The sequence below is a fragment of the Alligator sinensis genome, unplaced genomic scaffold, assembly GCF_000455745.1.
Source record: "Alligator sinensis unplaced genomic scaffold, ASM45574v1 scaffold1176_1, whole genome shotgun sequence".
Classification (NCBI taxonomy): domain Eukaryota; kingdom Metazoa; phylum Chordata; order Crocodylia; family Alligatoridae; genus Alligator; species Alligator sinensis.
In genome coordinates, this window is record NW_005842590.1 from 817,829 (window position 1) to 831,742 (window position 13,914).

At 41.9% G+C, this 13,914-nt stretch overlaps 1 protein-coding gene across 2 annotated transcripts in view; it reads right to left on the bottom strand.

The window, feature by feature from the left end:
* The window catches only part of SPOPL (speckle type BTB/POZ protein like), a 53,908-nt gene that overhangs the window by 13,091 nt on the left and 26,903 nt on the right, over positions 1-13,914 (bottom strand). For both annotated transcript variants that reach the window (XM_025214563.1, XM_006032831.3), the window contains exon 5: positions 2,459-2,586. In XM_025214563.1, the coding sequence (XP_025070348.1) occupies positions 2,459-2,586 (128 nt within the window). The remainder of the gene's footprint in view (positions 1-2,458; positions 2,587-13,914) is intronic.

Genomic DNA, 13,914 nt, shown 5'->3' on the forward strand with positions numbered 1-13,914 from the left:
ACTTTTTCTGGTATAGTTCTCTGTCAAAGTACCTCAAAACAGTAAGATTTTTTTTCCCCCCACAAAGCAGCCTAACAGCTATAAGAGCATAACAGAAAAAGGAATTTAATTAGGATTTCAATCTTAACTTCTGGATTGACCCAATCAAAGATGATAAAAATTCTAACAAGTTTACTTGAATACAAGTAAATGTGATTCCTTTGGTATTGAAAGGCAGAGCATCTTATATAAGCCAATTATATTTTAAAAATAGAGAACTTTACAGATGGCTTCAATTATATCAAGCATAAGTTTTACAATTAAATAATGTCAGAATTTATTTCATAAGTACAAATATTTCTGAATAGATCAGTCTCCTATTATAATTTTATGTACATTTCATCTTTAAAATTATGTAGTACAACCTACTTTCATATTCAAATTCTATTTGGCAAAACTAGTTTAATCTACAGTACCAACTATTCAAAACTTTGTAAGTTTTAAGAAGTCTTCATGGGGATCTTTACAAAACCACTAGACATTTGTTACATCTGCTTTTATCAGGCAAATAATTGTATTCATAACAAATTCATCATGCAGCTAATTTAACTTGTCTAAGTGAAAATAAGATGCACTATATTTGCACCATCTAGTCTCAAGGGCCACATTTCAATTATTTTTCCTACACAGCATAATGACATATAATTAAGTTGTAATCTTGCCAAGACAATTTTACACATTTCCTGTAAATACACAGATCAAAGCAAACTTATTAGCAGTTAAAGCATCTATCATCCTCCTAAGCCATTAATCAGTCCATGGCAGCAGTGATAACCTACCAATGTATATTTAAACACACACTGTACTTAGATCACAACCTTCTCTGTTTTCATTTTTAAAAAGTCATAAGCTGTCTTCATGGATTTTAGTAAGACAATGTAGGTTACTGGAATAATGTATTATGATTTACATTTCATTTCCTCATATATTCCTCCAAAATTCTAAAGTTTACTCCATGAGTTAAGTATGAGAGTATTTAACCAGCACTGCATCTGTTCAGATAGCAATGCTGTAGGGTAGTAAGTTATGCAGTTATATGCAATTTCATTTTAAAGCTCATGTCAGAAGGGTATAACTACAGAAATTTGCATTTAAAGTCTAAATATACAGGGCTGATTCTCAGTGTCATGCTAAGAACCGAGAAAGGCTTAAAGAGTCAGTCCCAGCAAAGTACTCATAATGTATATATATAAATGCCTTTTAATAGCATTTTGAAAAGTAAATTTAATAATGAAACAGCATATCAAGCAAATGATCTAAATTTATAAAATGTTTATCTAAAGAAATTATAATCCTATTAAAGAAATTAATTTTAAATTCTCTCAAATGGTAAGTCCTCAAGTCTTAAAAAGCCTCCAGCAGGGGAAAAAAAGCCTGTTAGGGTAAAGAACTTCTGTCAGGTTTTAAATTAAGTTTTAAAAGAGCACTTTTATCTTGGTTTACCTGCAGATGGCCTGTTGAGTAAGAACCGTAGTTCAAGGCCGAAGAGCAAAGATTCTGAAATACACCTAGATTCTTATACTCTTGCCTGCTTTGATTTAAAACAACCTGACATAGGGCCATTTAAAATAATATTCTAATAGGTACTACTTTAATTAATATTCATATACCTATTATATCTCTTATTTAAGCTAGATCTAGTTTTAGGACAAGGTATAACTGGCATAAGACCGCTAAATGTACTCCCAGCAACCTGTAGCTTACTACTTTTAACCTGCTGTTCTGGAACTTCCTAATATAATTCTCATTTCCAACATTCTCTCTGACATTTCCTTTGTTTTTTCTTCTCTTACCCAAACTTGGGCCAAGCAAATGCTATACCATATTGCCATTAAGCACCTTAGGGTGTACTATAGTCTACAATAGATGTCTATTTTAAAATCCTGTCCTCACAAGTGAAAGACACGGAAAAATTGTATCACTGCTGAGATATTACACCAGGTATTCACCAAAGAATTGTTGTCCATTTTAGTCAAGGAATGTGGTTACTGGGTAAGAGATACATGTCATTAATGCAGTAGTGTTTCTTCCCTGGGATATAGCTTTCATTACAGAAAAAACTAAGTTCTACATGTGTGCCTAATCTAGAGGAAGATGGAAAAGCAATCTTATGCCTCCGAACAGATGTCTTTAAAGAAAAAGGCAACCTCAATATAAGTGTGTTTCTGTGTATGGCATGCATCAACCATTTCTTTGTGCAGAGGTTCTGGAGCTCATTCTGATAGGTTCACTGTAGTAAATCTGTGTCTACATATCAAAGAATGAAGCATCATATCATACACACACATGCACATTTTAAACTTTCTAGTTTACCATATTCATAGATTTTTTTGGAAACTGTAAAGTCACTGAATTTTCTGATTATTCGTTATATTTTAAAAACTTTAGAATCTTATTTACTTAAAAACCTCACACTCACCTCACAAAATAATGTAAGCTTGTCATCTGGTAAAAGACCATTAGCTTCATCAAGTAAAAAATCTCTTCGGATAAATTTTTTAAAACCCCAATCCTTGCCTTGCACAAATCGATATGCTCTTTGGCTTTCTGGTTAAAGACAGAAGACAAATAGGATTGTTACATCTAAATAAAATATTTTCTTAAATAAAAGACTTTAACGAGTGGTAAAACAAGGTAGAAAAATCAATACTGAGAACACTTGAGTGTTAATGTAACTGTAAATCAATTTAATATAGTTAGACCATGCATTTTATCATGTGTCAGGAAAATCCATCACTGAGCATCATTCTGTATTTATTTCAATAATATTTTACTTTACAAGATTATCTGGTCATTTCATGGAAGATTATTCTAGAATCTTATTTGTACTATCGTGTTGTATTGTATTCCATTGTGTTCCATTTATTGATTGTATATTTATTCTCTTGAACTCCTCCTACTTAATTGGTTTAGACATTAGAAGACTGGTTGAGAATTATTAAACAGATCTCTGTCTAAAATTGCCAAACCAAAAGCTCTCTCAGAAAAAGCTCTGGTCAAGTAGGGAGGACCAGATGGACTACACCTGAGAGTGCTGAAGGAATTGGCTGGAGTCATTGTGGGACCGTTGGCGAAGGTCTCTGAAGACTCATGGTGCTTGGGAGAGGTCCCAGATAACTGGAAAAGGGCCAATATGGTGCCAATCTTTAAGAAGGGAAGGAGGGAGATCTGGGAAACTATGGGCCAGTCAGTTTGACCTCGATCCGGGTAACATTTTGGAAAAAATTATCAACAAGTCCATGTGTGAGAGAGAGCAGAAGCCATGATGCTGAAGTATAGCCAACGTGGTTTCATTGCGGGCAGGTCATGTCTGACCAACCTTGTCTCCTTCTATGATGAAGTAACGAACCACTTAGATGTGGGAGACACGGTTGATGTCATATACTTGGATTTCAAAAAGGCCTTCAATATGTTTTCCCATGACACTCTTATCGGGAAAAAAAACTGGTGGATTGTGGGCTGGCAGAGTCCACGGTCAGGTGGGTGGGGAACTGGCTAAGGGGTGGAATGCAGAGAGTGTTAGTGGATGGGTCTGTATCACCTTGGCAGGAGGTGGCCAGCGGTGTCCTGGAGGGTTCAGCCCCATGCTGTTCAACATCTGAACCAACCATTTAGATGAGGATGTCAAAAGCACACTGGCTAAGTTTGCAGAGGATACTAAGTTATGGGGAAAAGTGTTCATGCTAGGGGATAGGATGCAGATCCAAGCAGACCTGGACAAGCTGGAAAGGTGGGCGAAGCAGAACTGGATTCAGTCCAATAAGGATAAATGCGAGTGTTTTATCTGGGGAGAAGTAACTGGCAACATGAATATAGGTTAGGAGGAGACGTCCTGGCCAACATGATGAAAAGGACTTTGGGGATATGGTTGATCACACAATGAACATGAGTCGCCAGTGAGACGCTGTAGTCAGAGCTAACAGCATACTGGGATGCATTAGCCAATGCATCGCAAAGAGGGCTAATGAAGTGATGTCTCCTCTCTACTGGTGATGTCTCTTCCTCTGGCTGGTGAGACCCCAGCTGGAGTCCTGTGTCCAGTTCTGGGTGCTGCACTTCAACAAGGATGTGGAGAATCTTGAAGGGTCCAGAGAAGGGCCACATGAATTATTAAGGGCCTGCAGGACAAACCTTATGAGGAGAGAGTAAGGGATCTGGGACTGCTCAGCTTGGGGAAGAAAAGACTGAGCAGGGACTTGGTGGCTGTCTAACAGGGGTGGGCAATTATTTCGGGCAGAGAGCCGCTTACCGAGTTTTGGCAAGCTGCTGAGGGCCACACAGGTAGCCCCGCCCCTTGACCGGTGCCCCGCCCCTGGTAGCCATCTTGTGACCAGATGTCCTGCCCCCTAACTCCTGACCTTTGCCACCAGAAGTCCTTCCTCTTGCCCCTGAAAGTACTCCTTTCAGCAAGGGGTTTTGCCATCTTGGAACCAGAAAAATATCAAATTATATTCTAAAAAGTGAACATCTAAAATATTAATGTAATTAAAGACATTTTTTTTCTTGATTTACATGTGTTTATGTAGTGTACATAGAGGTGACGGCACAATAGCTTAAAATGAAGTCTTACTCTTGTATATTGTGGGGGGTGGGTATAGGTTTGTGGGGGCTGTGGGTGTGTATGTGGAGTGAGGGAGCATGTGGCGGCGTGTGGGGGGTATGGGGACTGTGGGGAGCTGTGTCAGGGGAGGGTGACTGGGGTTTGTCGCAGTGTGGGGGGGTGGATGCATGTGTATGGTGGGGAGTGGGGCTCACCCTATAGACACACACAATCTGGCCCCCAGCATGCATGCACACACACATGCACTCTGCATGTAGAGGTGTGTGTGGATATGTGGGGTGTGGATGGGCATGGGGTGTGTGGGGGGAGGAGGGTAGCTGAGGTTTGTGTATGGCAGTGCAAGGGGGTGTCTGGGCCCATGTGTATGGTGGGGTGTGCATGTGGGACTCACCCTATGAACACACACACACACACACACACACACACACACACACACACAGTGCCCCTGAGCCTGTGCATGCACACACAGTGCCCCCGAGCCGACGCACACACGCATGCACACAGTGCCCCCAAGCCTGCGCATGCACGTTAATTTAGTAAATTGGGGGGAGGGGGGGGGCCCTGGGCTGCATAGAATGGCCTGGTGGGCCGGATTTTGCCCGTCCCTGATCTAGAAGTATGTAAGGGGTGAATATTGAGAGCTGGGAGAAAAAACTGTTCACTAGGGCACCCTAGGGGAGGACAAGGAGCAATGGCCATAAACTGTTAGAGGATGGTTTCAGGTTGGATGCAAGGAAAAACCTCTTTATAGTAAGGGTGACCAGAATCTGGAATAGACTTCCCAAGGAGGTGGTACAGTCTCTAACCTTGGAGGTCTTCAAGAGAAGACTGGATAGACACCTTGCTGGGATCATTTGATCTCAGCAGTATTCCTGCCCAGAACAGGGGGATTGGACAGCCCTTAATTTCTATGATTCTATGAAAAGGACTGTTTTATCTTAAGAATTTCTCACCTCAAAAATTTCTTGAAAAAAAGGTTTGGAGATTTGACAATGACATTTTTTTATTCCTTAAAGAGATTCTTTTTTGGGATAAAATAAACAACCGTTAAAAAAGTTTGCAATTTAAATAGAACTTTTCAATCACTCCAATGTAATCTCCTCTCCCCTTAATTTCTGGTTTTCAGATTTTCATAGATTTCTAGGGTTGGAAGGGACCTATTAGATCACTGAGTCCAACCCCCTGCTCTGGGCAAGAAAGAGTGCTGGGGTCCAGTAACCCCAGCCAGGTGCCTGCCTAATCTCCTTTTGAACACCTCCAAGGTAGGGGGAAAGCACCACCGCCCTTAGAAGCCCATTCCATATTTTGGCAACCCTCACCATAAAGTTCTGGATGTCCAATCTAAATCTACTCTCCTTCTGTTTATGACCGTTGTTTCTAGTAACCCCGAGGGGCACCTTGGTAAACAGAGTATCCCCTATTCCCTGCTGACCCTCCCCTTGATGAATTTGTAGACAGCCACGAGGTCACCTCTCAGCCTTCTCTTGCGGAGGCTGGAGAGATTCAGGTCCCTCACTCTGTCTTCTTAGGATCTTACCCGCAAGCCCTCAACCATATGAGTGGCCCTCCTCTGAACCCTTTCCAAGTTATCCACATCCCTCTTGAAGTGTGGAGCTCAAAACTGGATTCAGTACTCCACCTGCGGCCTCACCCATGCCACATAGAGGGGAAGTATCACCTCCCTAGACCTGATTCTGATGCACCTACTAATGGAGGACAGAGTGCGGTTAGATTACCTCGTCACATTGGCAACTCATGTTCATTTTTGTGTCGACTATGACTCAGAGATCCCTTTCCACTGCTGTGTTACTTAGAATGCTGCTTCCCAGTCTGTAGGCGTGTTGGTGATTCTCTCTCCCCAGGTGCAGCACTTTGCACTTTTCTTTGTTAAATTGCATCCTATTCTGATCTGCCTACTTCCCCAGTCTATCTAAATCTGCCTGAATTTGCTCCCTACCCTCTAGTGTGTTTACGATACCCCATAGTTTGGCGTTGTCTGCTAATGTGGACAGAGTGCTTTCTACATCCTCATCCAAATCACTGATGAAGATATTGAACAGTACTGGTCCAAGGACAGAGCCTTGGGGGACCCCACTGCCCACATCTCTCCAAGTAGAAACCGACCCATCCACCACCCCCTTCTGCGTGCATCCCATAAGCCAGTTTTCCACCCACTAGACTGTGAAAAATTCCATGTCACAGCTACTTAGTTTACTTGTAAGAAATGGGTGCAACACTGTGTCAAAAGCCTTTTTAAAATCCAAATAAATAACATCTACCTCTCTTCCTGCACTTTGTGACCTGGTCATAAAGAGACCAGGTTAGTCAGGCAGGATCTGCCTGCTGTAAATCCATGCTGGTTGCCCCTTAATATTGCCTGCTGGCCCCCCACAAATGCGATCCTTTATGATTTTTTCTAAGGTCTTGCCAAGAATAGAGGTGCGACTAACCGGCCTATAATTACCCAGGTCCTCCTTCCTCCTCTTCTTGAAAATAGGGACCACATTGGCCCGTTTCCAGTCTTTCGGGATGAAACCTGTCATCCCATTTGCAGAAAAACATGAATTCTATTTTTGAAGTGTAATAGATCTTTGAGGTAACAGCTGTTGCTCAAAGGCTGACCTCTAGTAGAAATTTCAGAAAGCTTCAAATGATAATTTTATTAAATCTTAAATATGGTGTCATAAATTCCTGTTTCTAGGCTCACAGGCTCCCAAACTTCACTGGATTGCATACAACCTTCTTAAAGTCTCATGAAATGAACTGAGAGAATAATCAAGCTTGAATATCACAGTTTGGGAACCTCTGCATATATCAAGATTCTAATTCTGTAATTAGAAAATGTGATTATTAATCTGCTTTACCATATCCTCTGGCTTAATAAAAGGTCATTACCTTCAGTTTTATTACAAACAGCTGATGTATAGCAAGGAAAGCTTTATCTAGTTTGATCCCCTATATATCTTTCACAGTTCCATCTTAATTGGGGGGTGTCTATTTAGAGCAGAGTGTTCCATTAGTATAGCAGAGACCGTATAGCACAGAGATAGTGAGCCGGATTCTATTCTTTCCTTCCGATCACCACCATCATTTACTAAATTCAGATCTAAAAACATCCATTTACACCTATCCAATGAATCAAAGACAAAGACTGTGCATATGCCTGAGCTAGTGAAGACAATGTGGTGGTATTTACTTGGTATAATGACAAGAATGAACAAACCTAGCTTGATTCTCTAGAATTAAGTGGAATTTGTAGAATGGGCAGTTAAGAAGCCATCTTTTATCTTGCAAAATGACTATTTAATTTGAAGCCAGAGACAAAAAAGGAAGGCTCAAATCCCACTTTAATCTCTGACATAATCCTAAAGATAACGATATATACCTGCCAACACTATGGCCAAGAGATCTTAACTCAAATGTACTGTTTTGTTCACAGATTGGATAGTCCAGCTGTTTTGGTAATTTGGTATTTATAGTAAAATTACATTTAAAAATATTTACACGGCAAAAAATCGGATACTTGGAAGTGAGGAAATACCATAATTAAAGCTTTGGAAAGAACCCTGGTTTTCCTCAGTTCATATCATTATGTTCACATACTGCTCCCGCTCAACCCAAGACCACTGTTCCCCACACACAAGACCACACCAAGTCAGAAATGGTTTTCTGTTGTTGTTCCTAATTTAATATATATGCTCCTTAATTTATTTATTGCAATACTCCCCAAAACTCGCACACAATAGCACCGTGGAATCCTTGAACCATACAAACCAATTATTTTCCCAAATTTCCATTTTTGATATGGGGAGAAAAGACTCAGGCTACGGACTGCTAGAAAAATAGTTTGGGAGCAGAAGCGTAGATGGGGTCCAGCCTCCTGGCTGGAGAGCTACATAGGTGAGCTTTCCAGCCAGGGGCACAAGAGGGCTGCTCCCTGGGTCACCCCACCCCCTAGGGAAGTCCATTAATTATCCTCTCTCCTGCCTGGCTGTCAAGTGGCAGCTCACGTGCCCCACATTGCTCTGGTCTGACCTGGAACAGTACAGGTGGAGGCAGGAGCATTTTCCTGCAGCAGGAAACCAATCTGAGAGGCTTCCCTGAAGGATAATGCTCCCTCCCACCCAATCGACTCCCCTCCCCTTCAGCTGATCGATGTGGGGGACAGAGGGTAGGGGGAATTTTTGAAGGCAGGAAGTCCCTACCAACAGCTTGTCTCTAGGCAGGCTATCAGCAAGCCAGTGCTCTCCCTTCCTCCCTTGCCCTTGGAGGGAGGGAGAACATAAGACATATGCATAAGCATAAGCCCAAGAGAAGCTCACAGAGCCATTCAAGTTGCATCGTGAGGAGGGTGATCTTCTTAACTTTCTTGTGGAAGAGCCAGTTCTCCTCCAAGATATCCCTTGAACAGCTGTTCAGTCTTTCTGTGCCAAGAGAAAAGTTCCTGGCACAAATGTAAAACCTGTTCAAGGCCACACACTGAATCAGCAATACAGTCAGATTAGACCTCAGGTGCTCTTGAATCCCAACCACATGTTCATGTCCATGCAAATTTAATTCTAGCATTTGCCAGCTTTTCAGTGCTTGCCTTGGCATCCTAAATAATTTGTATTGCCTTTTTTTTTTTTGCACATAGTTTTTTAGGGTTTTTTTTTTTTTTAATTCAAGTTCTATTCTATGTAACATCTGTCTAGTCATCATCAAAAGAGTTTGGATCCAGAGTCTTAAGGATTGCAGCAAAGAATTATCAATCTTATAGCTCAAATAGTATAACTTAAACTGGCAGCTGGTTTACTACTAAAATCTGAGCTAGCTTCTACAGGGAAGCTGTACAACACATCCAAACAGGCTTGAAAATGCAGACAGGGAGAGAGATTCGGGAAGTCCTAAGAGGCAAACTAGCTGTGTAGATGGAATTTGAGTCTGCCACATTAAAAAAATGGGTTTTAATCTTTTTCAGTCTCTCAGAGGAAGATATTTTGCTCAATAATATGAATTCTAAAGAGCAGATTTGTTTAGGAACAACAATCAGTAGACAAGTAAATCTAGAACTAAAGATCTCCTTAATCCTGGCTGTGATTATTATTTTTTTAATCTGTCTATTCCACAGATTATTATTCTGCCTCATATGGTATGTCCCTGCAGAGGAACCGACTGCCACATCTGGAATACCATGGGGGTACACAGGGCCTTCCAGTTTGGCTAGACCCTTGCCCCACTGATGGCTTCTGCAGATGATGGCTGCTCCTCAGTGAACTGTTGTTGTACTCCCGTGGTGATGGGATCCAGACTTAAGAGGGTGGAAACAGACATTTCCTGACATCTCGTGTGTGCTATTAAATTTTTTATGGTGACATGAGTGGTGCAACATGAAAGGAAAATAAGTGGTGCAAATGGCAGTAATAGACTGCTGCTTGATTGTGGCACACATCTATTAGCTCTGTGTTAGGAGAGCCAATTACTCTGGGCAGGTGCTCCGGAGGCTTCAGGTAGCCTCAAGACTCCAGAACACCTACCTGCTTTCCCCACTTACAGACAAGCACCCTAGGGAATATCAGGATACCTCTCTAAGCAGGGAAGCAGGGGTTCCCCAGTCAGCCAGACCTGTCCCCCATGACTGAGGGACAGGTCTGGCTAAAATGGGAAAAAGCCCCTCTGGCTGAGTGCGGAGATCACATTGCCCCTTCTCCTGAACCATCAAGAGTGGGACAAGGGGTGATGCGTATTTCATGGCACAGCTGATCTGCTTCATTCAGCAACATTTATTTCTAGCCAAAATGTTTCAGGATTTTGGCATGCTGCTAAAGGTATAACAACCAACAGCAAGAGAGAGATGAACGGTAGTGAATTTGAATGCCCTATAACTGAACATGATTTTTCCAAGCAAAAAAGCACATCCTTGGCTTTTCTTTAGCCAAATTTAAATATGTTCCTCAGGGGGGAAGGGTAGGGGGTATATTTTCTCAAAATGCACAAGAACCTTTTATAAAGAAGGAAATTAAGCCTAGGCAGCCTAAATTTACAGGTCACTGCCAAATTCCCTCTATGGCAAAAGTCAGTCAGATTTGCCCCGTAAGTGCTATCCTACTAAGCCAATCTGTTGGTGGGTATTATTTTAATCTGTTGGAGAAACTGGTTGTTTGACATCAAAGTCAGCTGGTCATGCCTGTTTGCAAACATGGAGGGTCAGGTCACTGAGATATAGCAATTCTAATATACCAAGTAATCAGAACCTGCAATTAATTCATATTTTGTCATGAGATGGACCCTAAGCTATTTTCATATTAGCAGTATTCATCCGAACAGCTTGTAAGCCAACTCTCCTGGGCTGAAAATATGATAATTATCACAGAAAAGAAACAGCTCTGAATTGCACAGGATTTTCTGAAAAGTACTTCAATAATTATCTCCTCTACAGAAGCTTTTACACTTTGCAGATAAAGAACTATATAAATAAGAAATCTTTAGTGAAGTTTTCAAAAGATCCATATCAAACCAAAGGCATGCCCTGTTCCTTCCTCAATCATCTCTGACAGACCCAGTAACATGTACATATCAAAAGGACCAAATTACAGTCACACTATTTGGCAGTTTAACTCTGTCCTCAAAATTAAGAATATAGAATGGGAATAAGCAGTACTTTTTGGAAGGACACAGAGGAAAGATAAAATGTCTGGTCCAACAAGAAAAGTCTTCAAAGATGGTTCAAATTTTATCCAGAATATAGAAGCAGAGGTACATTCACTTGGTATAACGTTAGTCAGGCCCCTAAAAACTGACAGAATATATTTATCAGATTGAATTAAATCCATAATTAGGATACTGTTCTGCTTTAAATGTTTTTCAGGATGCGGAGACATGGTTTTGATTCTCACTGACCAAAAAGAAGAGGAAAGCATTCAAAAAAATAATACCTTCATGAATGAAGTTAAATATCTAACAACGTAAATCCAGTGGTATGTAAGAAAGAGTCAATGTTAGAGAAGTAAAATATCATATAATTTGTTTAACATGTTCATTTAACACACACACACATTCTCTCTCTCTCTCTCCAGTATGTATGTCAATTCTAGAGTTGGTTTAGGACTGAATGAATTACCATTACCTGTGGGCAGGGAGGAGAGAAAACCAGCTTTGATTAGCTTAATTTTCCGATGTTACCATTACCCTTCCCCCACCCAGGCACTTTTGCTGCATTAGAGGTTTGTGCTCTGTTCTTAAAAGCTCTATTAAATGACTGATATAGATGCACTGATGTGAAGAGGAGAAAAATGTAATAAGTAAAGCTTGAGAAACTTAGGTAAATAAATTCAGAGACAGTATAAAAAAAAAAAAGATATGAAGAGAAAAGGAAAGTCAAAGGACTCTAAGGGGCATGGCCCAAAAGCCAAACCTCTACTCAGTGGTGTTGTTCAAAGATTTAGAAACCCTTGCAAATACAAAAGGACCTCATGAACACTGCTAGAGCAAAATCAAGAATGGACTAACAACAGCATGAGCTTGATTTTGCAAGCGATGTTTACATTAGGAAGGTAAATTAGTTCCTGAGGGACCAGGCAGGAAGTGACAGCAAAATCTAGTGTTAATCGCTTAAGCAGGCTGACTCAAAGCTGCTTTCCAGTCCTTCCAAGAACGCTACAGGATAAATAAAGTTTGAGCATACTGTTTAAACTGCCGAGGATTACATTCTTGACCCTCCACTGGCAAATTAAGATAGTGAAAATAAACCATTACTTGACTTCTGCAAGCTTTATGCAACTCTGCTGTATCTTTCTACTGTTTCTGTGGTTTCATATCAAAGGGTACTCCTACTGGGCTGGACCAGTCTACAGTGAGGTGGGTGGACAACTGACTTAGAGGCCACTCCCAGACAGACATGACCGATGGGATGGCCTCATACTAGAGGGCCGTCTCCACTGGTTCCCCCAGGGATTGGTGCTCAGACCCCTGCTATTCAATAGGGGGTGGAAAGCACAATGATTAAGTTCATGGATGATACCAAGCTGTGGGGAAATGCAGGCATACCAGGATAGGGTAAAGAGCCAGGATGACCTTGACAAACTGAATTTATGAGCTGAACAAAATCAGATGAGGTTTAACAGGGAGAAGTGCAAGGTCCTTCACCTGGGTAGGAAGAACCACCACCACAAATATACAATGGGCACAGCATCTGAATGAGACTTGTAGGGGTCACGATCGACTGGAAGATGAATATGAGCCAACAGCACAATGAGGCTGCCAAAAGGGCAAACAAAATTCTGGCATGCATCGACCGATATGTGGCCAACAGATTCAGGGAGGTACACTTCTCACTCTATTCGGCGTTGGTGGGGCCCCAGTAGGAGTACTGTGCCCAGTTCTGGGCACCACACTTTAAGAAAGATGTGGATAAGCTTGAGAGGGTACAAAGAAGGGCCACCCATTTGATTAAGGGCATGGAGGGTAGGCCCTCTGAGGAGAGACTGCAGGAACTGGGTCTGTTCAGCCTGAGGAAGAGAAGGCTGAGAGGTGACTTGATAGCTGCCTACAAGTACATCACGGGGGAGCATCAAAAACTAGGAGAGCAACTATTCAAGAGCGCACCTCAGGGGAGGATGAGGACCAATGTGCATAAACTAATGGAGGATAAATTCAGGTTGGATATAAGAAAAAACATTTTCTCTGTAACGGCCACCAGAATTTGGTACACACTTCCAGCAGAGGTGGTGCAGTCACCCTCCTTGGAGGTGTTCAAAATGAGGCTGGACAAGCACATTGTTGAGCTCATCTGAGCCCAATAACTTCCTGTACACGGCAGGGGACCAGACTTGATGATTTCCTGCCTGGTGCAGGGGGATTGGACCCGACGATCTTGCGAGGTCCCTTCTAGCCCCTAACAACCTATGAAGATGGAAGAAACACTTGGAAAGATTCCTGGGTGTCATACGTTTATTTTCTAGAGCTAGAAGTGGAGGTATAGTTCTGATGGGGATGGAAGTTTTGCTCAAACCATGTACCACATTTACTCAAATATAAAATGAGTTTTTGTCTTCCCAATCAGCATGGAGGGGGAGGGCAGGGAAGCCCCATGTCTTACATTTGGATTCGATGCAAAAGGGAGAGTAGGTGGCTGCTCCTGCTCTGACTGGTCCTGAGCCTAGGTTGGGGCCAGAGTCAGAACCACAGCAGCTTTCTGCCCCTCCCCACCCACTTCTCTTCTGCAGTTTCTGTCCCCAACCCCCTGCCCACTCCCTTCCCTCCCCTTTACTGTCAAGCACAACTCAGCTCCAGCTCTGGGGCTGCAGTCTCTCTGGGGCATGGAGCACACAGAAACT